Raw genomic sequence first — 26,055 nt, forward strand, 5'->3', positions numbered from 1 at the left:
TGAGCTTGTCAATTTCAATGACTTTGCCTCCATCTTCCACCCTGTCCATCAATCCATTCAGTCTATTTATCGCACCTCTCTCCCCTTTACTTTCCCACCCACCTGGCTCCACCTTCTAGCTAGTCCTCCTTCCCTTCCCCTCACTTTTTAATTCTGGTGTTTTCCCTCTCACTTTCCAGTCTTGAAGAAGGCTCTCAGCCTGAAATGTCGAGTGTTTATTCATTCCCATAGACACTGGCTGACCTGCTGAATCCCTCCAGCATTTTCTGTGTGTTACTTAGAATGTAGCTCTTCCTCTGTGAAAGGGGCAGGCAATGAGTATCTTTAAAATTACAGATTTTATCCACCTACTCTTAATGTACATGGGACTGATAAACTAATCGTCACTTTCATGGGGGTCATCATTAACCAAAAACTCAGCTAGACCAACCACATAAATAGAAGAGATCCTGCAGATATTGGAAATCCAGAGCAACACACTCAAAATGCTGGCAGAACTCAGCAGGTTAGGCAGCAACTATGGAAATTAGTAAACAGTTGAGGTTTGAAACCAAAACCCTTCATCGGGTCTAGAAAAGAAGGGGAAAGTAGCCAGAATAAGAGGGTGCAGGGAGGGAGAGGAGGACAAGCTGGAAGATGATAGGTGAAGACAAGTGAGTGAGGGAGGGGCTGAAGTAAGAAGCTGGGAGGTGATAAGTGGAAAAGACAAAGAGCTGCAGAAGGAGTTATCTGACAGGAGACGAGAGTGGATTATGGGAAACTGGGAAGGAGGATCACCAGGGGGAGGTGTTGGCAGGTGAGGAGAAAAGGTAAGTATTCAAAGTGAGTAAATTAAGATGGGAGAAGGGGGAGGGGAAGAAAATAATTACCAGAAGTAAAAGATAACAGTATTTATCCTATCAGGCAACACGAGTGAATCTGCAGATGCTGGAAATAAATAAAAACACAAAATGTTGCCAGAACTCAGCAGGCCAGACAGCATCCATGGGAGGAGGTAGTGACGACGTTTTGGGCCGAAACCCTTCCTCTTGATGAAGGGTTTCGGCCCGAAACGTCGTCACTACCTCCTCCCATAGATGCTGTCTGGCCTGCTGAGTTCTGTCAGCATTTTGTGTTTCTCTGATAAGGTTGGAGGCTACCTAGACAGAATATGAAATTTTGCTCCCTGCAGATCGTGGAGAGCGGGGTGGGAAAGGTCGGTTTGGTGGTAGGGTTCTGTTGAAGATGGTGTATGTTGTGGAGAATGATGTGATGGATGTGGAGGCTCACAGGAAGGTAGGTGAGTACAGTGTAACTGTATCTCTGCAAAGGCAGCAGGAAGATGGGGTGAGCGTGTATGTCCAAGAAAGGCTTGTGCTACAAGAACATATCCTTCACCATGTGTCACTGCATCTCAACAATGCAAAGCCTTTCCAGAGTCTACAAAGCACAATTCACCACTTGCCTGGTATGTGGAGCTCCAAACTCTCTCAAGAATTCCAACAACACCCAGTACAGCAGCATCCGGGCTGCTGTCTGTATGGAGTTTACATGTCCTCCCTAAGTACATGTGAGATTCCTCCTGGTGCTCCGGTTTGTATGTGTTCATTGGGCTGAAGGGCCTGTTTTGAGCTATATCTCTCTATAACTCTGTGACTATGAAAGCAGTTGACTTGATTTGACACATCATCAATCATCCTAAATATTCATCTTCTCTACCACTAATGCAGAGTGGCTACACTATTTTCAGAATTAGAATCAGGTTTATTATCACCAGCATGGGTCATGAGAATTGTTAACTTAGCAGCAGCAGCACAATGCAATACATAATAATATAGAAAGAAAAAATAAATAAGTAAATCAATTATAGTAAGTGTATATATATATATATATATAAAATAGATTAAAATAGTGCAAAACGGAAGTAATATAAAAAAGTGAGGTAAAGTTTACGGGTTCAATGTCCATTTAGGAATCGGCTGGCAGAGAGGAAGAAGCTGTTCCTGAACTGCTGAGTGTGCCTTCAGGCTTCTGTATCTCCTTCCTGATGGTATCAATGAGAAGAGGCCATGTTCTGGGTAATGGGGGTCCTTAATAATGGACACTGCCTTTCTGAGGCATCGCTCCTTGAAGATGTCTTGGATACTACAGAGGCTAGTACCCAAGATGGTACTGACTAATTTTACAGCTTCTTGTAGCTTCTTTCGGTCCTGTGTAATGCACCCCCATACTAGATAGTGATGCATCCTGACAGAATGCCTCCATGGTACATATATAGAAGTTTTCAAGTGTTTCAGTTGACAAACCAAATCTCTTCAAACTCCTAGTGAAATATAGCCACTGCCTTGCCTTCTTTACAGCTGCATTGATATGTTGCGACCAGATTAGATCCTCACAGATTGTGACACCCAGGAACTTGAAACTGCTCACTCTCTTCACTTCTGATCCTCTATGAGGATTGGTATGTGTTCCCTCATCTTACACTTCCTGAAGTCCACAATCAGCTCTTTCATCTTACTGACATTGAGTGCAAGATTGTTGCTGTGACACCACTAAACTAGTTGGTATATCTTGCTCCTATATGCCCTCTCATCTCCATCTGAGATTCTACCAACAATGGTTATATCGTCAGCAAATTGGAGATATACCTAGCCACACAGTCATGGGTGTATCTATATATCCATCTATAAATTGCACTGAATTTCACACTGAGGTAACTCCAGCAGTACTTTTCAAAATCATGAACTCTAGCATGCAAGGGCAGAAAATCCAGAAGAAGACCACCACCTACACATTTGCTTTCAAGTAGCACACTGCCCTGATGTGGAAATATATCATCATTCCTGAGCCCAAATCCTGGAACTTTTGCCCCAACTGCACTATGGGAGGATCTTTACCAGGACTGTAGTAATAGAAGATCGTTATCATATTCTCAAGGATAATTATGGATGAGCAATAAACACTGGCCTCACCAATGACACCTACCGTATACCCTGAAAAATTAATACATTAAAAATATCAGTGTCTAAGTTGACACATGGAAATAACCTCATTTTAAATAACTGAAGATGGCATTTTGAAAAAAAAACACTTTAGAACGATTAAATGGTTACATTGGCACATTCTTAATAAATTAAATATTTAAAAGCTATGCCAAAGGATTTCAGCCCAAAATGTTGACTGTACTCCTTTCCATGCCTGACCTTCTGAGTTCCTCCAGCATTTCGTGTGTGTTGCTCGAATTTCCAGGATCTGCAGATTTTCTCGTTTGTGATTAAAAGTATCTTTTTGTCCCATACCGCTTAAAGAAATAAACTATTGAGATTGAAATAGTGCAGAGAATATTTGCAAGGACTTAAGGACCTGAGTTATAGGGCAAGGTTGAATAGATTAAGACTATAACTATCCTAGAGCTTAAGAGAATAAGGACAGATTTGATAGAGATATACAAAATTACGAGGGGTATAGAGAGGGCAAATGCAAGCAGACTCTTTCTGCTGAGGTCGGGTGAGACTAGAACTCGAGGTCAGGGGTTAATGATGAATGGTGAAATGTTCAAAGGGCACATGAGGGGGAAATTATCGATGAAGGTTTATTCGGAGAGTAACAGGGAGTAATCAACACTTGAGCACACAGAATGGGAATCCAAAACTTAGCAATGAGTGCTGCTCCGAAATAACCTTAAATACAAAGCACAGGAAACCTCTGTGGGTCAAAATCAAAAACGAATCACTTAAGAACGGGAAGCATAAGGAACCATATTCACATAATGGGCATCATGAAAAGCACAGTGACAGCTTAACGATACAAGTAGTCATTAAACAACTCTAATAAACTCAAATAAATGATGTCCGTGTGTACCGAGACCTGCCACTACCCAGGCCCCTCAATGGTCCGAAGAGTTGATGACAGGAACTCCCCTCCCCGATGGCTGGCTCCTGGCGGCTCAGGGCAATCAGGGAACCTGTTATGAAAGTCCATCAATAATTGAGGGTCCGGAATGTCCTGAGAGGGAACTCAGCATCTCTCCTCCAGACTATAGCCTTCCCAGTCTACAAGGTATTGTATCTTGCCATGAACACAATCAGAGAGTCCAGTAGTCAACTAACTGTGTAAATCTTTTGTCTGTCGACAAAACAAGGTGGAGGAAGAGCCTTGGGAGCAGGTTCTGGGTAATTGTAAGCCATATGTCACTAGATTGATTTTTAAAAGGGCCGATGTATTTGTGAAACTCCACCTGCATGAGGAGATCCCAGCTGGAAAGCCAAACCTGCTGGACCAGATAGAATGAAAGACCTGGTCACTTTCGACGGTTAGCCTGTGGCTGCTGTTGCTGTTGAGAGTTGGCCATTAAAGTCGATTTTGCCTTAGACAAAGTCTGCATGTATTTCTTAATGAATTCATCAGCAGCAGGGACTACTCGGACTCCTGATCAGGAATAGTAGTAGACTGTAGCTGTACTGACATTTGAAGGGGAACAACCCAGTGGAGGAGTGTAACAGACAGACAGACATACTTTATTAATCCCGAGGGAAATTGGGTTTTGTTACAGTTGCAACAACCAAGAATAGAGTAGAAATATAATAAACAAAATAAAACCAGAAATAACTAAATGATAATAAGTAAATTATGCCAAGTAGAAATAAGTCCAGGACCAGCCTATTGGCTCAGAGTGTCTGACACTCCGAGGGAGGAGTTGTAAAGTTTGATGGCCACAGGCAGGAATGACTTCCTATGACGCTCAGTGTTACATCTCGGTGGAATGAGTCTCTGGCTGAATGTACTCCTGCGCCTAACCAGTACATTATGGAGTGGATGGGAGTCATTGTCCAAGATGGCAAGCAACTTGGACAGCATCCTCTTTTCAGACACCACCGTCAGAGAGTCCAGTTCCACTCCCACAACATCACTGGCCTTGCAAATGAGTTTGTTGATTCTGTTGGTGTCTGCTACCCTCAGCTTACTGCCCCAACACTCAACAGCAAACATGATAGCACTGGCCACCACAGACTCGTAGAACATCCTCAGCATCGTCCAGCAGATGTTAAAGGACCTCAGTCTCCTCAGGAAATAGAGACAGCTCTGACCCTTCTTGTAGACAGCCTCAGTGTTCTTTGACCAGTCCAGTTTATTGTCAATTCATATCCCCAGGTACTTGTAATCCTCCACGATGTCCACACTGACCTCTTGGATGGAAACAGGGGTCACCGGAGCCTTAGCCCTCCTCAGGTCCACCACCAGCTCCTTAGTCTTTTTCACATTAAGCTGCAGATGATTCTGCTCACACCATGTGACAAAGTTTCCTACCGTAACCTTGTTCTCAGCCTTATCTCCCTTGCTGATGCATCCAACTATGGCAGAGTCATCAGAAAACTTCTGAAGATGGCAAGTTGAAGTCCGAGGTGTAGATGGTGAAGAGAAAGGGAGACAGGACAGTCCCCTGTGGAGCCCCAGTGCTGCTGACCACTCTGTCTGACACACACTGTTACAAGCGCACGTACTGTGGTCTGCCAGTCAGGTAATCAATAATCCATGACACCAGGGAAGCATCCACCTGCATCACTGTTAGCTTCTCACCCAGCAGAGCAGGGCGGATGGTGTTGAACGCACTGGAGAAGTCAAAAAACATGACCCTCACAGTGCTCGCCGGCTTGTCCAGGTGGGCGTAGACCCGGTTCAGCAGGTAGACGATGGCATCCTCAACTCCTAGTTGGGGCTGGTAGGCGAACTGTGGCCTAACTATAGGATGGAGCTGCTCCAGAACAAGTCTCTCCAGGGTCTTCATGATGTGGGAGGTCAGTGCCACCGGTCTGTAGTCATTGGAGCCACTGGGGCGCGGCGTCTTCGGTACAGGGACGAGGCAGGACGTCTTCCACAGCACAGGAACCCTCTGGAGACTCAGGGTCAGGTTGAAGACATGGTGAAGCACCCCACATAGCTGGGGGGGAACAGGCTTTGAGCACCCTGGGGCTGACAACATCCGGGCCTGCAGCCTTGCTTGGGTGGAGACGTTTCAGCTGTCTTCTCACCTGTTCAGCTGTGAAGCCCACCATGGTGGTTTCAGGTGTGGGAGGGGTGTAGTCATTAGAGCAGGGTGGAGGGCTGTGAGGAGGGGTAGGAGGGGAGAGTGAAGTATGTGTTGATTGGGGGCCGACAACAGATGAATCATGTGGAGGATGGGTAGGGGCCACAGTGTCAAATCTGTTGAAGAACAGGTTAAATTCGTTGGCCCTGTCCACACTGCCTTCAGCTCCTCTGTTGCTAGTTTCCCGGAACCCAGTGATGGTCCTCACCCCACTCCAGACCTCTCTCATGTTGTTCTGCTGGAAGATCCACTCAAGCTTCCTCCTATACCTGTCTTTAGCCTCCCTGATCTTGGCTTTCAGGTCCTTCTGTATTGTCCTCACAATAAAAGGTTATTGTGCGTGAATTCTGCCCAAATAAAATGGTCACCCCACGATTTCCAGAGACCGGACCCTTAGGGATCTCTCCAAATCCTGATTCACTCTTTCTGTCTGACTATTAGCTTGCTGGTGGAATCCTGAGGGTAAGCTAACAGTTGTCCTGAGGAGAAGAAAAGGCCCTCCAGAATTTGGAAGTGAATTGAGGGCCACGGTCCGAGACGATATCTTGGGTGAAGCCATTGAATCTAGAATTTTGTATCATCAACCTAGCTATCTCCACCGCTGTGGCTAGTTTGTGGAGAGGAACAAAGTGACAAGCCTTTGAGAACTGGTCTACCATAACCATGATGACAGTATTCCCTTGGGATGGAGGAAGACCAATGATAAAATCTGCAACCAATGACAAGTGGGAAAAGGTAGAGGCTGTAAAAGCCCTAGGGGTAGAGCTCTTTATTCCCGGCACACACATTGCATGCCGAAACATAATCTTTGATATTGTAGGTCATGCCTGGCCACTAGAACTGCCTCTTTATAAAAAAGTCCAGAGGACGTGAAATGCCCGAGTGACTAATGATGTTGGGGACACACCCCTAATTCAATACCCTAGAGCAGATAACCTCAGGAACAGAGACACGGTCGGGTGTCCCGTCACCACGTTTGGCCTCATGTTATTCCTGGGCCCTCCGCACAATGGAATTGATCTCTAGTCTAATGGGAGCCACCAGCTTTGAATTGTGGGAAACGGTCTCTGAGACTTCCTCCTTATCTGATGTTTCTGCTTGCCTAGAAAGAGTGTCCAGTTTCTGATTCTAGTTACGGGTCTGTAAGTAATGATATAATTGAACCTATTAAGGAACAATGACCAGTGTACCTGCTAAAAGTTCAGTCTCTTGGCATCCTGGATAAAATCTAGGTTCTTCTGATCGATCCAAACCAAGAAAGGGTATCTGGCTCCCGCTAGTCAATGCCCGAGTGCCAACTTGATGACAAGCAACTCCCTGTTGCCAATATCATAGTTAATCTCGGGGAAGAGAACCATCTGGAGAAGAAAGTACATGGGTGTAGCTTCTGGCCTAAGATGGTTTGTTGAGATAGTACATCTTCGACCCTGATGTTCGAGGTGTCAACCTCCACTACAAAAGGTAGGTCCAGATGAGGGGAAACAAGTACAGGTGCTGTGGTGGATCTGTTCTTGCAACTGCAGAAAATGGCTTCTGCCAACGGAAGGGCCCAGTAGATCTTTTAGTGAGATTCATAAGTGGAGCTGCAAATGCACTGAAATCCTAAAAAACATTGGAGCTGTTTGACTGACATAAGTTGTGGCCAATTTCGTACCACTTCAGTCTTCTCAGAGTCCATCATTTCCCATAGGAAATGACAAAACCCAGAAAAAAACTTTGGAGACATGAAATTCGCCCTTTTTAAGTTTAACAAAACTTTAGTTCTCTAATAGGCATAGAAGAACACTCCATATTTGGTGGGCATGTTCCTGAGGAGACCGAGAAAAATAAGAATATTGTACAAATATATAAGGTGGTTAAGCATCTCCTGGAGTGTGTCATTGATGAAGTTCCAAAAGACTGCTGGAGCGTTAACTAAACTGAATGACATCACCAGGTACTCATTATGTCTGGTGTCAGTGTTGAATGCTGTTTTCCATTCACCTCTCTTGGACCCACATCAGGTTGTAGGCATTCCAGAGGTCTAGATTAGTGAAGACCATGGCTCTCTGAAATAACTCAAATGTTGTGTTCATTAGAGGAAGTGGTACAGGTTCTTAATAGCAATTTTATTTAGACCTCTATAATAGGCACATGGTCTCAGTCTGCTGTCCTTCTTGAATATGAGAAAGAATCCCGCTCTGGCAGGCAAAGTAGATGGTCAGATAAACCAGGACATCAAAACCTCCTTAATGTAATCCTCCAAAGCTTGTCTCTTGGGAACAGAAAAGGCATACGGCCTTCCCCAGCAAGGGCACTTACCAAGTATTAATTTGATGGCACAATTCCAGTCCCTATGTGGTGGAAGTGCAGTGGCTCTCTTCTTGCTGAACTCCAACAAATCTGAATATTCTAAAGATATTTTAGATAACTCCAATAAGTTCAAGTCTGGTCTTGAGGAGTCAGATAGGAACTCGACAGATGACTCGACATGGTTCACAGCAGGTCGCTCAGAAACTCGGGCAGGCATCTCAGAACTTCAGGAAGGCCTCCTGGAACCTCTAGAAGGCACTTGCCTGGCATAGGGTCAACCAGCCCTGAACCAGTTAATCCAAGAATGATGTAGATGTAACCAAGGAGTACAGGATTATCTAGAAAATGAATGAGATGGAAATTAATCATCTCCTGGTGCCTTTCAATAGTCAACTTGAGAGAGATGGAAAGGTAAGAGATTTGTCCAGCTTCCAATGGTCTACCACCCAGAGCCGTAGCAGAGACAGGCTGTTTGAGGAATACCTTAGGAATTTGGATTCTCTCTGTCTGCCAGTCCGATGCCCAAGAAATATCCTGCTGAAGCAGAGTCTTCTAAGGCTCTCTCAGAATGTTGATGTCTTCCCCAAGACAATAGGGATGGCAAAACTATTCAGGGACTCAATAAAATGGAAGACAGACTTGAGATTGATACAGTTCTTCCTTCAATGAACGGTCCAGGAAGTTTTCCCAAGAATTCAGGGCAGGTGACTTGGACGTGGCCGGCTTACCGTAGTATAAGCAACATCTCTGCCTCATGCATCTCTCACTTCACTGGGGAGACCTGGGTTTTTCCAAGTTGCATGAGTTCTTCTGGAGATGACTATGGGGATCTGAATTGGTTATCAGATTGAGGAGCCAGGGTAGGCATTGAGTAATTCTGAGAACAAGCCCTCCAGGTGAACTAGCCACATCTCTCCCTTCTCCTTTCAGAAATACAGTGGCCTCCAAATCATCCACCAGGTCCCTGGATGCAAGAACATCTTTAAGCTGATCACTTACCCCCACCTAAACAGAGCAACCAAACCCTCATTGTTCCACTCACTCTCCGGCACTAGGGTATGGAAATGAATGGAATAGGCGGCCATGGATCGCACTCCCGGATGCAGCTGGAGAAGTCTATTTGTTGCCTTTGAGCCCTCCGCAGGATGAAGAGTACCTTCTTCATCATTCTTGGAAATAAATTTATATCAGAACACATGTGAGCGAATTTCTCCCATAAAGCCATTGCCCATGAGAAGGGAAATTATATAGGCAGATTTACTCCTCTCCGAGGGGAATTTTGTAGGTTGTAATTCAAAGACAAGGGAGCATTGATTTAAGAACCTGCAGCAAGACTCAGGGTCTCCATTGTACCACTCAGCGTTTGTAACAGTTTCAGTGACAATTCATAGTTGTGAACAGAAATAGTTGGTCCACTCTGAAACCATCAACATCTATCCAATCTTTTTCAGCCACCGTCAATCAATGCTCAATCCTACTCTACGGAGAATAACTTCCAGATTTTTACTATGCCAACGAGCTATGTGCATTTGGATACTACAGGGTTATTTCAGAAAGGATTATATTTGTTCAACAACACACACAAAATGCTGGTGGAACACAACAGGCCAGGCAGCATCTATAGGGAGAAGCGCTGTCGACGTTTCGTTTGGTTAGTCCTGACGAAGGGTCTCGGCCCGAAACGTTGACAGCGCTTCTCCCTATAGATGCTGCCTGGCCTGCTGTGTTCCACCAGCATTTTGTGTGTGTTGTTGTTTGAATTTCCAGCATCTGCAGATTTCCTCGTGTTTGCTCATTATATTTGTTCAATAGGTTCTTAAGGTACATTTAATTTCAGAGAAATGTATACAATATACATCCTGAAATTCTTTTTCTTCGCAAACATCCATGAAAATAGAGTAGTGCCCCAAAGAATGAATGATAGGTATCCCTTTAGAACCCCAAAGCCCCCACCCAGCTCCCCCCTCACATGCACAAGTAGCATCAGGGCAACAATCCCATAAGTTCCATTATACAGTAGTAAAGGATTCCCACTTCATTGGCACAGACATTGAGAGTTGAAGGGGTCCTTTCCTCTGTTCTATTGTTCTATATTATGGTCCCTATAATTAACTGATTTCACTAAAACCTTTCTATTGAATTGTGCAATATGTATTCCACATTGACCAATTTCTATATTCTTGACACATGCAGGAGAAAGAAGTTTCAAAAATTAGTTCCACAATGACTTCTACACTTTATGAAAAGGAATACAGTATTGAAAACCCCATGGGTATGGTGCACCACCATCAATGGCACCAGGTTGCAAATTCCATGAAGCTTGAGATGGTGATTTTGTCCCCAGTGTAAAGAACATAATCAGCTTATGTTACTGTGCATGCCAAAATAAAATTTCAAATGATTCCTATATACTGTGAAGAGAATGGAGATAAATGGCAGTAGGAAGAGGTCTGCATGAGATTAGGCCGGAATGACTAGCAGAGTGGATAGAGAAGTCACGGACTGGGACAAAAAGTTGTAAACTCAGCGAGCTTCATCATGGGCACTAGCCTCCCCAGCACTGAGGACACCCTCAGAAGTGAATGCCTTTAAAGGCGGCGTCCATCCTTAAGGACAGCCATCACCCCGGACATGCCCTCTTTTCATTGCTACTATCAAGGAAGGGTTACAGGAGTCTGAAGGCACCCAATCAGTGTTTCAGGAGCAGTTTCTACACTTCCACCATCAGATTTCTGAATGGACAGGAACCCATGACAATTAACTCACTATTTTTTTCTGCCCTGTCAATTAATTTACAAGGGCAAATAAAAATAAAGTAGGGACAAGTGGAGCGGCCATTGTTGGAGGGGAACAGTGTTGGAGTGGGGAGGCTTTGGTTCATTAGGTTTCAGCGGGAACAGAGTTGGATGTGATACATATCAGTTAAGTTCCTTCTTCTTCATTTTTTATCTGTTACTACACAGTTATTGCAGTGAGAATGGCTCCAGGGCTGTGTTTTGTTCTTTGCTTGAGATGTGGGAATTCTGGGAGACCTCCAGCCTTCCAGATAACCACAGCTGCAACAGGTGCACCATAAGAGACAGGAGCTACCGTGGGGGAGGTAGTCATCCCTAACTTGCAGGAGGCAGCTGCCGGGGTACCTGTCAGGAGAGAGCCAGGGAAGGCCTGTGGCTATTCCCCTCAATAATAAGTGTACTGCTCTTGATACTGTTGGCAGGGGGAGGGGAGAAGAGGGTGGTGGGATGATCTACCAGGGGAAGCTGCAGTGACTGGCTCTCTGGTGCTGTGGTTCAGAAGGGAAGTGGTGGTGGTGGGGGAGATGACTGCAGGAGTGATAGGGGACTACTTAGTTAGAGAAGCAGACTTGAGCTTGTGTGGACACAACAGATACCCAGATGGCATGTTGCCTCCCAGGTGCCAGAGTCAGAAACATCTCAGATCACGTCCACAGCATTCTAAAGGGGGAGCGCAAACAGCAAGAAGTTTTGGTACATATCGGCACCAATGGCATAGCTAGGAAAAGGGAGGATATGCTGAAGAGTGTGTTCAGGGAGTTAGCTAGAAAGTTGACAGCAGGGCCTCTAGTATTCTCTGGACTGCTGCCTGTGCCACGCAACAGTGAAAGTGAGAATAGGCTGATTTGGCAGGTGAATGCGTGGCTGAGGAACTGGTGCAGGCGGTAGGGTTTCAGATTTCTTAATCATTGACATCTATTCTGGGAAGGTATGACCTGTACAAAAGGGATGGATTACATCTGAACCCGAGGGGGACCAATGTCCTTGCAGGCAGGTTTCTCTCAACTGTTGGGGAGGGTTTAAATTAATTTGGCAGGGGGATGGGAAACTGAGTAACAGGGCTAAAAATGGGACAGAGGCAGTGTGTAGTGAGACTGTCAGGAAGGACAGGCAGGTGATACGGCAGAATTGAAGTCAATGGGATGAGTTAGCCCATAAGACCATAAGATATAGGAGCAGTATTAGGCCATTTGGCCCATTGAGTTTGCTCTACCATTTCAACCTGGCTGATCCAATTTTCCTCTCATGCCCAATCTCTTGCCTTCTCCCTGTATCCCTTCATGCCTTGACCAATCAAGAACCTATCAACCTCTGCCTTAAATGTAGAGAAAGACTGAGCCTCCACAGCTACCTGTGGCAAAGAGTTCCACAGATTCACCACTCTCTGGCTAAAGAAATTCCTCCTCATCTCCATTCTAAGATGATGCTCCTCTATTCTGAGGCTGTGTCCTCTGGTTTTAGACTCTCCCACCACAGGAAACATCCTCTCCACATCCACTTTATCAAGGCCTTTCACCATTCAATTGGTTTCAATTAGGTCACCCAACATTCTTCTGAATTCAACTAAATACAGGCCCACAGCCATCAAATGCTCTTCATATGACAAGCCATTCAATCCTGGAATAATTTTTGTGGATCTCCTTTGAACCCTCTCCAGTTTCAGAGGCCCAAAGCTGCTCACAATACTAGAAGTGAGGCCTCATCTGTGCTTTCTAAAGTCTCAACATTACATCCTTTTTTTATAATCTAGTCCTCTTGAAATTAATGTTAACATTGCATTCACCTTCCTCACCACAGACTCAACCTGTAATCACTAGGGAACCCTGCACAAGGACTCCCAAATCCCTTTACAACTCAGTGTTTTTGTATTTCTCTCCATTTAGAAAATAGTCAACCCTTTCATTTCTTCTACCAAAGTGCATGCCAATACACCTCCTGACACTGTATTCCATCTGTCATTTCTTTGCTCAACCTCCTAACCTAAGTCCTTCAGTAGTGTCTGTACTTCCTCAAACCTTTTGTAAAAAGAAGCAGTTCCAACACAGACTCCTGAGGAACACCAACAGAGCAACACTGCCCCCTTTGCCTTCCTGCCTGTCCTTTTGGTACAAGATCCATACATGGACAGTAAGCTCTCAGCTATAATTTTCTTCCAGCCATGATTCAGTGATGCCTGCAACATCATAATGCCAATCTGTAACTGTGCTACAAGTTCATCTACTTTATTCCATATACTGCGTGCATTCAAATAAAACACCTTCAGTTCTGTATTCACCCTTTTAAATTTTATCTGCTTTGTACGTTACAAATCATCCTGTTGATTGCAGTTTTGCCCTATTGACGGCCTCTCCTCACTACACATTGCCTCTGTTTGTAAACCAGTTATCTTTTCTTCAGCACTATCACTCTATGGTTCCTATCCCCATGCCAGATTAGTTTAAATCCTCCCAAACAACTCTAGGCAACCTGCTCAGCATATTAGCTCCCCTTGGGTTCTGGTGTAACCCATCCCTTTTGTACAGGCCGTACCTTCCCAGAAAAAATCTCAACGATTAAGAAATCTGAAACCCTACCGCCTGCACCAGTTCCTCAGCCATGCATTCACCTGCAAAATCAGCCTATTCTCAATTTCACTGTTTCTAGCTACTCCCTGAACTCTCACTTCAGGATATCCTCCCTTGTCCTAGCTATGTCATTGCTGCCAATATGTATCAAGACTTCTGGATGCTCACCCTTGCCCTTAAGAATGCCATGGACCAATCTAAGACCCCTTGTAGGTTGTCTCCCTTAATAGTATCTAAAATTGTATACTTATTATTGAGGGGAGTGGCCACAGGTGTACTCTGCACTGGCTGTGCATTTCCTCTCCTCCTGACAGTCACCCAGTTACTTGTCTCCTGCAATCTAAGGGTGACTACCTCCCTGTAGCTCCTGTCTTTCACCTCCACATGATCAATGCCTCTCATCATCTTATAAACCTCTATCAGGTCATCTCTCATCCTCCGTCGCTCCAAGAAGAAAAGGCTGAGTTCACTCAACCTGTTTTCATAAGGCAAGCTCCCCAATCCAGGAAACATCCTTGTAAGTCTCCTCTGCACCCTCTCTATGGCTTCCACATCCTTCCTGTAGTGAGGTGACCAGAACTGAACACAGTACTCCAAGTGGAATCTGACCAGGTTCCTGTATAGCTGCAACATTACCTCCCAGCTCCTAAATTCAATTCCAAGATTGATGAAGGCCAATACACCATATGCCTTCTTAATCACAGAGTCAACCTGCGCAGCTGCTTTGAGCGTCCTATGGACTCGGATCCCAAGATCCCTCTGATCCTCCACACTGCCAAGAGACTTACCATTAGTACTACATTCTGCCATCATATTTGACCTACCAAAATGAACCACCTCACACTTATCTGGGTTGAACTCCATCTGCCACTTCTCAGCCCAGTTTTGCATCCTATCAATGCCCCACTGTAACCACTGACAGCCCTCCACACTGTCCACAACACCCTCAACCTTTGTGTCATCAGAAAACTTACTAACCCATCCCTCCACTTCCTCATCCAGGTCATTTATAAAAATCACAAACAGTAAGAGTCCCAGAACAGATCCCTGAGGCCCACCACTGGTGAGTGACCTCCAAGCAGAATATGACCCGTCTACAACCACTCTTTGCCTTCTGTGGGCAAGCTAGTTCTGGATCCACAAAGCAATGTCCTCTTGGATCCCATGCCTTCTTACTTTCTCAATAAGCCTTGCATGGAGTATCTTATCAAATACCTTGCTAAAATCCATATACACTACATCTACTCCTCTTCCTTCATCAATGCGTTACATTCAATCAATCACATCCTCAAAAAAATTCAATCAGGCTCGTAAGGCACAACCTGCCCTTGACAAAGCCATGCTGACTATTCCTAATCCTTTTATACCTCTCCAAATTTTCATAAATCCTGCCTCTCAGGACCTTCTCCATCAACTTAACAACCACTGAAGTAAGACACACTGGTCTATAATTTCCTGGGCTATCTCTACTCCCTTTCTTGAATAAAGGAACAATATCCCCAACCCACCAATCCTCCAGAACCTCTCCTGTCCCCATTGCTGATTCAAAGATCATTGCCAGAGCCTCAGCAATCTCCTCCCTTGCCTCCCACAGTTGCCTGGGGTACATCTCATTCGGTCCCGGTGACTTATTCAACTTGATGCTTTCCAAAAGCTCCAGCACATCCTCTTTCTTAATATCTACATGCTCAAGCTTTTCAGTCTGCTGCAAGTCAGCACTACAATCACCAAGATCCTTTCCCATAGTGCAGTGGTCCTCAATCTCCGGGATGCAAAGCATGCAGGGGTTCAGCAGTGGCTGGCGCGCACCCAGCCGAAACTAATTAATTAATTACACCTAATTAATTAGCTTGTTTATTTTGGCTTTTTTTCTTAAAGAGGTGCTGGGTGTGCGTCGGCTACCGCTGAACCCCCCGCATGCTTTGCGGCCCGGTATCGGTCCACGGCCCAGAGGTTGGGGACCACTGTCGTAGTGAATACTTAAGTAAAGTATTTATTAAGTACCTCTGCTATTTCCTCCGGTTCCATACACACTCTCCCACCGTCACATTTGATAGGTCCTATTCTTTCATATCTTATCCTCTTGCTCTTCACATACTTGTAGAATATCTTGGGATGTTTCTTGATCCTGCCCACCAAGGCCTTCTCATGGCCCCTTCTGGCTCTCCTAATTTCCTTCTTAAGCTCCTTCCTGTTAGCCTTATAATCTTCTAGACCTCTAACATTATTGAGCTCTCTGCACCTTTTGTAAGCTTTTCTTTCATTCTTGACTAGATTACAGCCTTTGTACACCACAGTTCCTGTACCCTACCATAACTTCCCTGTCTCATTGGAACATACCTATGCAGAACTCCACACAGATATCTCCTGAACATTTGCCACATTTCTTCTGTACTTTTCCCTGAGAACATCTGTTCCCAATTTAAGCCTCCAATTTCCTGCCTGATAGCCTCATAATTCCCCTTACTCCAATTAAACACTTTTCTAACTTGTCTGTTCCTACTTCTCTCCAATGGTATTGTAAAGGAGATAGAATTATGATCACTTTCTTCAAAGTGCTCTCCCACTGAGAGATCTGACACCTGACCAGGTTCATTTTCCAATACCAAATCAAGCACAGTCTCTCCTCTTGTAGGCTTATCTACATACTGTGTCAAGAAACCTTCCTGAACACACCTAACAAACTCCACCCCATCTAAACCCCTTGCTCTAGGGAGATGCCAATTGATATTTGGGAAATTAAAATCTCCCATCACGACACCTCTGTTATTAGTACACTTTTCCAGGATCTGTTTCCCTATCTGCTCCTCGATATCCCTGTTACTATTGGGCAGCCTATAAAAAAACACCCAGTAAAGTTATTGACCCCTTCCTGTTTCTAATCTCCACCCACAGAGACTCCGTAGACAATCCTTCCATGACGTGGGCCAAAGGATCTGTACTATGTTGAAATGTTCTATTTAGGGGATAGAAACAACATTATAGGCCGAGGGGTCGGTACTGTATTGAAATGTTCTATTTTCTATCCTGGGCCACACATACTGATGCAATAATGAAGAAGGCACGCCTGCGGTTATATTTCATTTGGATTTGAAGAGATTTGTAATGTCACCAGAGACTTCAGCAAATTTCTACAGATGTACTATGGAGAGAAATCTAATTAGTTGCGTCGCCGTCTGGTATGGAGGGGCCATTACAAAGAATCAGAAAAAGACGTAGAGGATTGTAAACTCAGCTCACTCCATCGTGGCCACTAACCTCTCCACTACTGAGACATCAAATGGTCATTCTGAAAAACATGGCATTCATCATTAAGGACCCCTAGTACCCAGAACATACCCCCCTTCTCGTTACTAACATCTGAGAGGAGGTACAGGAACACTCAGTGTTTTAGGTACAGCTTCTTCCCCTCCGCCATCAGATTTCTGAATGGACAATGTACTCATGAACACAACCTCACTACTTCTGCTCTCTTTTTGCATTATTTATTTATTTTTAATTTTTAGATATATATTTCTTATTGTAGTTTATAATATATTTTATATGTTTCACAAAACAACAAATTTCAAGACATACTGTGTGTCAGTGATAATAAGCCTGAGACAACTAATGTTAGATCAATCTTAAAACTGAAATGTTCTTTGAGTTTTGAACTTCTTGGCAAAAGGCTTGGGGTAGGCAATAAAGAGTATGAAGACCAGGAGGACTTGAGGGTTTACACATGAGAGAGCTGTTTTGAATACAAAAACAGGCAAGTAATGCTGGGTTTGCTCTCACTGGAGCAGAGAAAGTTAAGGAGAGGTTTGATGGAGGTGCATAAGATGAACATCTAGTCATTTCTTGGACAACTACACAAGACAGGTTTTGATAAGAAAAGCTGTTCCTATTGGCTCATAGTACAAAGATTCAAGAGTTAAAGGAGAGATGTGTGAAAAAAAGATTACTGCAGTGAGTAGTGATGACCTGAGATTTACTGGCTGTGAGGATGGTGGAATTGTAGAAGTTTGAGACTTTAGGAAAAACGTTCAGGCTGTGATGGGGTTCCCAATTCCATTAAGCAAAGGGTCCGTGGACTCCAGGTTGGGAACCCCTGGGCTATGGTGATATAGCAAACGAGTAGTACCTGTTGTATTGATCTACAGAGATAAATTATAGATATGGGCAGAGAAATAGCAGACGGAATTTAATCATAATATTTTGCACATTGGGAGGTCAAATAAAAGTGGAAAGTGTACAGCGAAAGGCAGAAACCTTGGAGCACTGATGTAGAGAGAAATTTTGGGATGCTATTCCATAGCTCCCTGAAAGTGCTTATTCTGTACTGTACCTACATAAATAAATCCTTCCTATACTGGGAAATCAGAACTTCATACATTACTCCAACTGCAGACTTACAAATGAATTGCCCAATTGATGTCTCAATTCTGAAACTGAGTGCCTCGACCACTGAAGACAAATGCCCCTTATGCCCTCTTCACCACTCATCAAACTGTGTTACCACTTTCAAGGAACTGTGTACTTGTACCCCTGGACCTCTCTGCGGTACATCTTGTCTTTCACTGTATACGTCCCATTTAGATTCCAAAAAAATATCAATTTGCACTTGTCTAAGTTAAATTTCATCTGCCACTAATCACTCATCAGCTCATTTTCCCAGTTTAACTAGATCCTATTGTAAATTTGATGATTTCCTTCACAGTTCAGTATACAATCAATATTGCTGCCATCCACAAACAACTGAGGGTTCAGCACTGATCCTTGCAGCACACAATTGGTATAGGCCTCCTGTCTCATAAACAACCCTCCACTATCAACCTCCTTCCATCAAGACAATTTTATATCCACATGGCTAAGACACTTTATATCCCATGTGATTCTATATTATGGAGCAGCCTACTATACAGGACCTTCCCAAAGACTTTACTGAAGTCCGTATAAACAATGGCTACCAAAGTTCCCCAATCAATTCTCTTGATCATCTTGTTACAATACTTATACTCTTCAAGGGATTCACTTGATCCCAGTTACCTATTCTTGAGATATGCCTCCCTTTTCCTGATTGGGCCTCAATATTCCTTATTAACCAGGGTTACCTAATCCTGCCAGCCTTGCCCTTCACTCAAACAGGAACAATAACCTTATTTCACTTTTAAAAGCCTCGCATTTTCCAAATGTACCTCTACATGCTAACAGCCTCTTCTTCAATTAACCTTGGCAAATTCCTATCTTGTGTCATTAAAATAGCCTTGCTCTCAATTAGTTTCCCAACTTACGACGATAATTTGATGTCAGTCCATCTTTCTCCCCAACTATTTTGAAACTAATAGAATTATTGTCACTGGTCCCAATGTGCTCAATGACACTTCAGTCACATGCCCTGCCTCATTTCCAAAGAGAAGGTTGAGCGCTCAGGTGCTGCTCCCTCTCTGGTAGAGCCATTTACATACAGATCCTCCTCGGGTTACTCATGGATTTTCAGCATATATGACTGAAAGTTTGGGAGACAGCTGGGATTGATGGTGATTTCTCTTCTATCGCCCCCTTCACCAAAAGAACTACCACTTTTGAGTGTTTGGCAAAGCTGAGCAGAGCTAGACAGACTTGTCCAATTTGTCCAGACTTGAACAGACTTGTTCGCTCACTGAGTCAGTGAGGCCACCTGGTGACCACTCTTTGCACACCATGAGACATAGGAACATAATTAAGCCATTTGGCCCATCAAGTTTGCTCCACCATTCAATCATGGCTGATCCTATCTCACCCCGCTTTCTCAGCCCCACTCTCCGGCCTTTTCTCTGTAACCCTTGATGCACTGTCCAGTCATGAACCTATTAAGCTCTGCCTTAAATACACCCAACAACCTGGCCTCGACAGCTGCCTGTGGTAGTAAATTCCACAAATTCACCACCCTCTGGCTAAAGAAATATCTCTGTATCTCAGTTTTAAATGGACACCTCTCTATCCTGAGGCTGTGCCCTCTTGTCCTAGACTCCCTACCATGGGAAACATCCTTTCCACATATAGCACATCTAGCCCTTTCAACATTGAGAAGGTTTCAGTGAGATCCCCCCGATCCTTCTAAATTCCACCGAGTACAGACCCAGAGCTATCAAACGTTCCTCGTATGATAACGCTTTCATTCCCGGAATCATCCTTGTGAACCTGCTCTGAACCCTCTCCAATGCCAGCACATCTTTTCTTAAATGAGAAGCCCAAAACTGTTCACAGTACTCAAGGTGAGGCCTCACCAGTGCCTTATAAAGCCTCAGCATCACATCCCTGCTCTTGTATTCTAGACCTCTTGAAATGAATGCTAACATTGCATTTGCCTTCCTCATCATCGTCTCTATCTGCAAGTTAACCTTTAGGCTGTTTTGCACAAGGACTCCCAAGTCCCTCTGCATCTTAGGTCTTTGGAACTTTCTCTCTGCTTAGAAAATAGTCTGCACATTTATTTCTTCTATTAAGTGCATGACCATGCATTTTCCAACATTGTACTTCATTGCCACTTTCTTGCCCATTCTCCCAGTCTGTCTAAGTCCTTCTGCAGCCTACCTGTTTCCTCAACGCTACCTGCCCCTCCACCATTCTTCATATTATCTGCAAACTTGGCAATAAAGCCATCTATTCCATCATCTAAATCATTGATATACAGCATAAAAACAAGCAGTCCCAATACCGACCCCTGCGGAACACCACTAGTCACTGGCAGCCAACCAGAAAAGGATCCTTTTATTCCCAGTTGCTGCCTCCTACCACGCTGTCTGCTCACTCTCCTGTTGCAGCTGTGATCCTCTCCCACACTCTGCACACTGCTCATTTACAACTTGTGAACAGTTGCCTGGAATGGAGCCCTCTTGTAACCTTTGGACTGCTTGTTGCTTCAAAAAATTTTCCTTGATACTTAACAAATTCTGACCCATTAGAATTATGATAGTCCCAGTCAATATTGGGGAATTTAAGCCCTATTATCCGTACACATATGTGATCTCTCTACACAGTAATTACTCTAAATTCTGCTAGCACTATTCTATGAAAGTATACTCTTTTGGAATTTCTAAGTTCTACCCAAATTACCTCACTAGATGTTCCCCAAGCAACAGCTTTTCTAAGTACTACAAGGATATTCTCTCTAATCAATGGCATTGTTTCCTACCTCCACCCTTAACATGACTGTGGCATCAATAACCTGAAACATTGAATTCCAAACCTGCCTACTAATCAATTGCTATATCACAATCCCATGAGACTATCTATGCCCTGTATTCATCTGCCATCTGACATTTTGCATTAAAATAAATGTAGTTGAGCCTATCAGATCTCCATTGCTCTCTGTCCTGCTAATTGTTGTGCCACAGACCTGACCATTGTTGCTGCTCCGCTCTGGGAGGACACCGACATCCCGCCCCACACTCCCCTGACAACATTCATGACAATTCTTGCTTAGTGGCCACTTGATTAGGTACTGTATCTCCTGAGGTGGTCACTGAGTGTAGGTTTGTGGTTTTCTGCAGCTGTAGGCTATTCACTTCAAGGTCTGAGGCATGTGCGTTCAGAAATGCTCTTCCACACGCCATTGTTGTAATGTGTGGTTATTTGTATTGTCACCTTCCTGTCAGCTTGAACCAGTCCAGTCATCCTCCTCTGTTTCTTCTCATTATCAAGGCATTTTCACACTCAGAACTCCTACTCACAGGATATTTTGTTGTGTTTTTTACCATTCTTGGTAAAATCTAGCAGGAATTCCCAACCTGGGGTCCATGGACCCCTTGCCTAATAGTATTGTTCCATGGATTAAAAAGGTAGGGAACCCCTGCTTTATAGAGTGTAGAGCATGAAAATCCAAGGATACTGAAACCACCCCCTCTGGCACCAACAAGCATTCCCAGACAAAGTCACGCAGGTCACATTCCTTCCCCAATCTGATGTTTGAACTGAACCAAATGATCATGTCTGCATGCTTTTATGCATTGAGTTATTGCCACACAATTGGCTGATTAGATATTTGCATTAATGAGCAGGTGTGCTGCTGTACCTAATAATGTGGCCACTGAGTGTGTTTGTTCCTGTGGGGAATTCTGCATTTCCTGTTTATAACCTCCTAACTACATGGTGTCTGTACCTTCAGAGCTCCTGTCTCTGATGTCCTGTTTGCTCCTGAGAAAGTACATCTGCAGCTCCAGCCACTCGATAGTCAGTCAGGCACTGTAGCTGGACACAGTTCCTGCAGGTCTCATCACTAGAAAATTGGAAGTTTCCCTGACCGCCCACATTCTGCAGGGTTATATGATTGCCACGTGGCAATCTCTAAACCAATAAAACTATGGTCTACTTTATAAGACCATAAGCTATAGGCGCAGAATTAGGACATTTGGCCCATCGAGTCTGCTCCACCATTTCATCATGGCTGATCCAATTTTCCCCTCATCTCCAATGTCCAACCTTCTCCCTCCATATCCCTTCAAATCCTGACCAATGACGAACCTATCAACCTCTCCCTTAAATTTACATAAAGACTTGGCTCCACAGCTGCCTGTGGCAATGCATTCCATAGACTCACCACTTTCTGGCTAAATAATTTACTCCTCATCTCTGTTCTAAACGGACACCCCTCCATTCTGCACCTGTGTCCTCTGGTCTTACACTCTCCCACCATAGGAAATATCCTCTCCAGATCAGCTCTATCAAGGCCTTTCACCTTTCAATAGGTTTCAGTTAGGTCAGTGGCTTAAGACAGTGGCATTTAAGAACTACAAAAAATTAAGTGCATAATTAAAAATTCAAAGATTCAAATTACATTTATTATCAAAGTATGTATGCAGTCTACAACCCTGAGATTCATCTTCGCGCAGACAGCCATGGAACAAAGACACACTACGGAGACCGTTCAAAGAAAAATATCAAACACCCATACACAAAAAAGGAAAAAATCACACAAATGGTAAAAAATGAGCATGAAACACATAATATAAAATATCAAACTACAAAATCATTGAAACAGTCCAGGAATGTGCAGTCTTGTTCAGTTCAGTTCAATTTAGTGCTATGCTGTTCATTGACTGCAGGATGCAGAGCCAGTCTGCCCCAATCAAAATTGCACAAAATAGCAATAAAAAAGCAGTAGTCAGAAACCAGAAACACATCATAACATGAATACTGAGTCCAATCTACAGACCGAGTCGATTAAATGTTATCCAAAACCCAGTGCTCTGATATCATCCTCCAGCAGCATCGAGCAAGAGGGAGGGGGAGAAAGCGAGGGAGGGAGGGGGAGAGAGGGAGAGGGAGAGGGAGAGAGAGAGAAGAGAGAGAGAGAGAGAGAGAGAGAGAGAGAGAGAGAGAGAGAGAGAGAGAGAGAGAGAGAGAGAGAGAGAGAGAGACCAATCACATGCAGGTACAGCAAGCGAAAGGGAGAGAGAAACTGGTCAAATGAAGGCAGATGCCACTGAACACCTGCTCCCCTGCTGTCATCCTCACTGATTTCAATCTTGCTTGACACTTTAATCGGCGAGATCAGTGAGAAATGAAGTTGATTATGGACTCACACCCCAGGCCACAGAGTCCACTTGAAACCTCAGCGAACTTCCTCAGCGACAGCAAAGTGCCAGATCGCTCAGTCCACCCGAAGACGCATCACCAAGATGTAAATTACAGGTTCCAATAGTAAAAGAATCATATTTGAAAGAAGAAGTAAAAGACGTAGTTTCATGAACTGTCTGATGGATGTAGCCTTTGGCTGCGTTGTTTGCTGGCGCCATCTTCTCCCAACCTTAAAAATTTTCTTAAAGAATCTAAAAACATTAGAACATTTTAAAAAAGTTAGAACATTTAAATTAAATAATTTAAATAAGATAAATTACATGTAACAAACCTCTCTTCCTCACAACTGCTCCTCTTCATTGAGATCAATTATATAGAGTTGCACACTCGTGGCCACTTATTAGGTACACTTCTACATCTGTTCATTAATACAAATAACTAATCAGCCAATCATGTGGCAGCAACTCAATGCATAAAAGCATGCGGACATGGTCAAGATGTTCAGTTATTGTTTAGACCAAACATCAGTATGGGAAAGAAGTGTGATTTAAGTGACTTTGACTGTGACTAAATGATTGTTGGTACAAGATGGGTTAGTTTGAGTATCTCAGAAACAGCTGATCTCCTTGGATATTCATGCACAACAGTCTCCAGAGTTCACAGAGAACACATTACTGAATGCACAACACACCAACCTTGAGGTGAATGGGCTACAGGATCATAAGACCATGAACATACACTCAGTAGCCACTTTATTAGGTACACAAGGTACCTAATAAAGTGGCCACTGAGTGTACAGAAAAGAAATAAGCCAATCAACCCATCATTCCATGCCTGCTATTAAGTACCCAACTATATAAACCCTATTTACCAGCACTTGCTCTATAGCCTTCAGTACCTTGACAATGTAAGTGCTCACTAGATACTTCTTAAATATTGTGAGGGTTTCTGCTTTTACCAGCATTGTGTGTTCCAGATTCTGAGATTTAGCTGTCTTTAAATTGTTTTTGAGGTTCCTAAGGATGGTTTTGGGAATAGAGAGGGAAGTTAGAGGGTTAGGTTAGGGTTTAGGGACAGGGATGTGAGAGATCAGGCTGGAATCTGAATCTCCACTACATGTTCACAGGACAGTGACACAGATATGGGACATCCGTGGTTGGATGTTGGATTGGCAGAAAGTGGACACCCTCTCCACCCACCCAGTTCAACGAGTTGTTGTGGGTTCCAGAATAGGAGCTCTATACAGACTGGAGGAATGAGTTCCGATGACAATCCTGGGGCTTGTGAATTGGCAAGACTGGAGTTTGAGGTCTAGTATTCAGAGTCCTGTCATCAGCAAGTCTGGAGTTTGAGGCCTAGTGCTTGGTGATCGGTGTGCCCTGCGATCGATGCCGAAGAGGACTAAGGGTTGAATTGGAAGTCTGGAAGTTGAGTCCCATTGGCCAGAGCCAAGTCCGCAAATCACTGTGGAAGTCAAAACCTAATATTTGCAAGTCTGAGTCTATTGGTGGGTGCAGGTGTGTGCTGGGGTTAAAGGACTATTATGTGTGGGTAAGAGAGAGGAAGATTGTATGTTTTGATGTTGTTGTTTTGTTGCTTGTGTTCTTGATTGTTCTGCTGAGCATTGTAGGCATGCTATGTTAGTGCCAGAATGTGCGGCAACACCATCAGATGTGTTGGTTGTTAACACCAACAATGCAGTTCACTGCACAGTTTGATGTACACCTGATCAATAAATTTGAATCTTGAATCTTAAGCATCCTGCCTCTGTTGCTAAGCCCATTCTCCTTTGCTCTAGATAAATCTGCTAAAATAACATTGGGGGTAAAGCATTTCAACCCCCAGCACACCATCAGATGTGTTGGTTGTTAACACCAACAATGCAGTTCACTGCACAGTTTGATGTACACCTGATCAATAAATTTGAATCTTGAATCTTAAGCATCCTGCCTCTGTTGCTAAGCCCATTCTCCTTTGCTCTAGATAAATCTGCTAAAATAACATTGGGGGTAAAGCATTTCATAATCCAACCTATCTATGCACCGCATAATTTCATCTCAATACCTCAATTGGACCCACTCTCAACCATCTACACCACAAGGAAAATTCCATAACATACCCACTCCAAAATTCTATGTCTTAGCTGGTAAAGGAAAGTACATCTGCTCATTAATGCAAATATCTAATCAGCCAATCATGTGGCAGCAACTTAATGCATAAGAGCATGCAGATATGGTCAAGAGGTTCAATTGTTGTTCCGACTAAACAACAGAATGTGGGAGAAATATGATCTAAGTCACTTTAACCGTGGAATGATTGTTAGTGCCGGACTTGGTTGTTTGGGTATCCCAGAAGCTGCTGATTTCCTGGGATTATAAGACTATAAGATATATAGTTATGGTTATAACCATTTGAACCATCAAGTCTGCTCCACCATTTCATCATTGCTGATCCATTTCCCTCTCAGCAGCAATCTCCTGCCTTCTCCACAACTAATGAAAAACCTATCAACCTCTGCCTTCAAAATAAGACCATAAGATATAGGAGCAGAAAAAGGCCATTTGGCCTATTGAGTCTGCTCTGCCATTTCATCATGGCTGATACGATTTTCCTCTCAACCCTAGTCTCATGCCTTCTCCCTGTATCCCTTCATGCCCTGACCAATCAGAAATCTATCAACCTCTGTCTTTTTTTTGTAATTTATTTTTTTATTGAAGTTCATCATCAAACATTTCCATAAGATGTATTTCAGACATTGTACATATATATCATATAATCATATATCTCACAAATCTCCACA

The 26,055-nt window shown here is 43.7% G+C and overlaps 1 protein-coding gene across 3 annotated transcripts in view; it reads right to left on the minus strand.

Annotated features, from left to right (window-relative positions):
* The window catches only part of LOC140729194 (coiled-coil domain-containing protein 171-like), a 417,526-nt gene that overhangs the window by 15,496 nt on the left and 375,975 nt on the right, over positions 1-26,055 (minus strand). For 2 of the 3 annotated variants that reach the window (XM_073048685.1, XM_073048684.1), the window contains one exon: positions 23,062-23,506. The exons of the other annotated variant lie outside the window; for it this stretch is intronic. In XM_073048685.1, coding sequence (XP_072904786.1) covers positions 23,498-23,506 — 9 coding nt within the window. In that variant the 3' untranslated portion in view covers positions 23,062-23,497. Of the gene's footprint in view, positions 1-23,061; positions 23,507-26,055 lie in introns of those variants that run through there. 3 annotated transcript variants of the gene reach the window in all.

The sequence above is a fragment of the Hemitrygon akajei genome, chromosome 6, assembly GCF_048418815.1.
Source record: "Hemitrygon akajei chromosome 6, sHemAka1.3, whole genome shotgun sequence".
NCBI lineage: Eukaryota > Metazoa > Chordata > Chondrichthyes > Myliobatiformes > Dasyatidae > Hemitrygon > Hemitrygon akajei.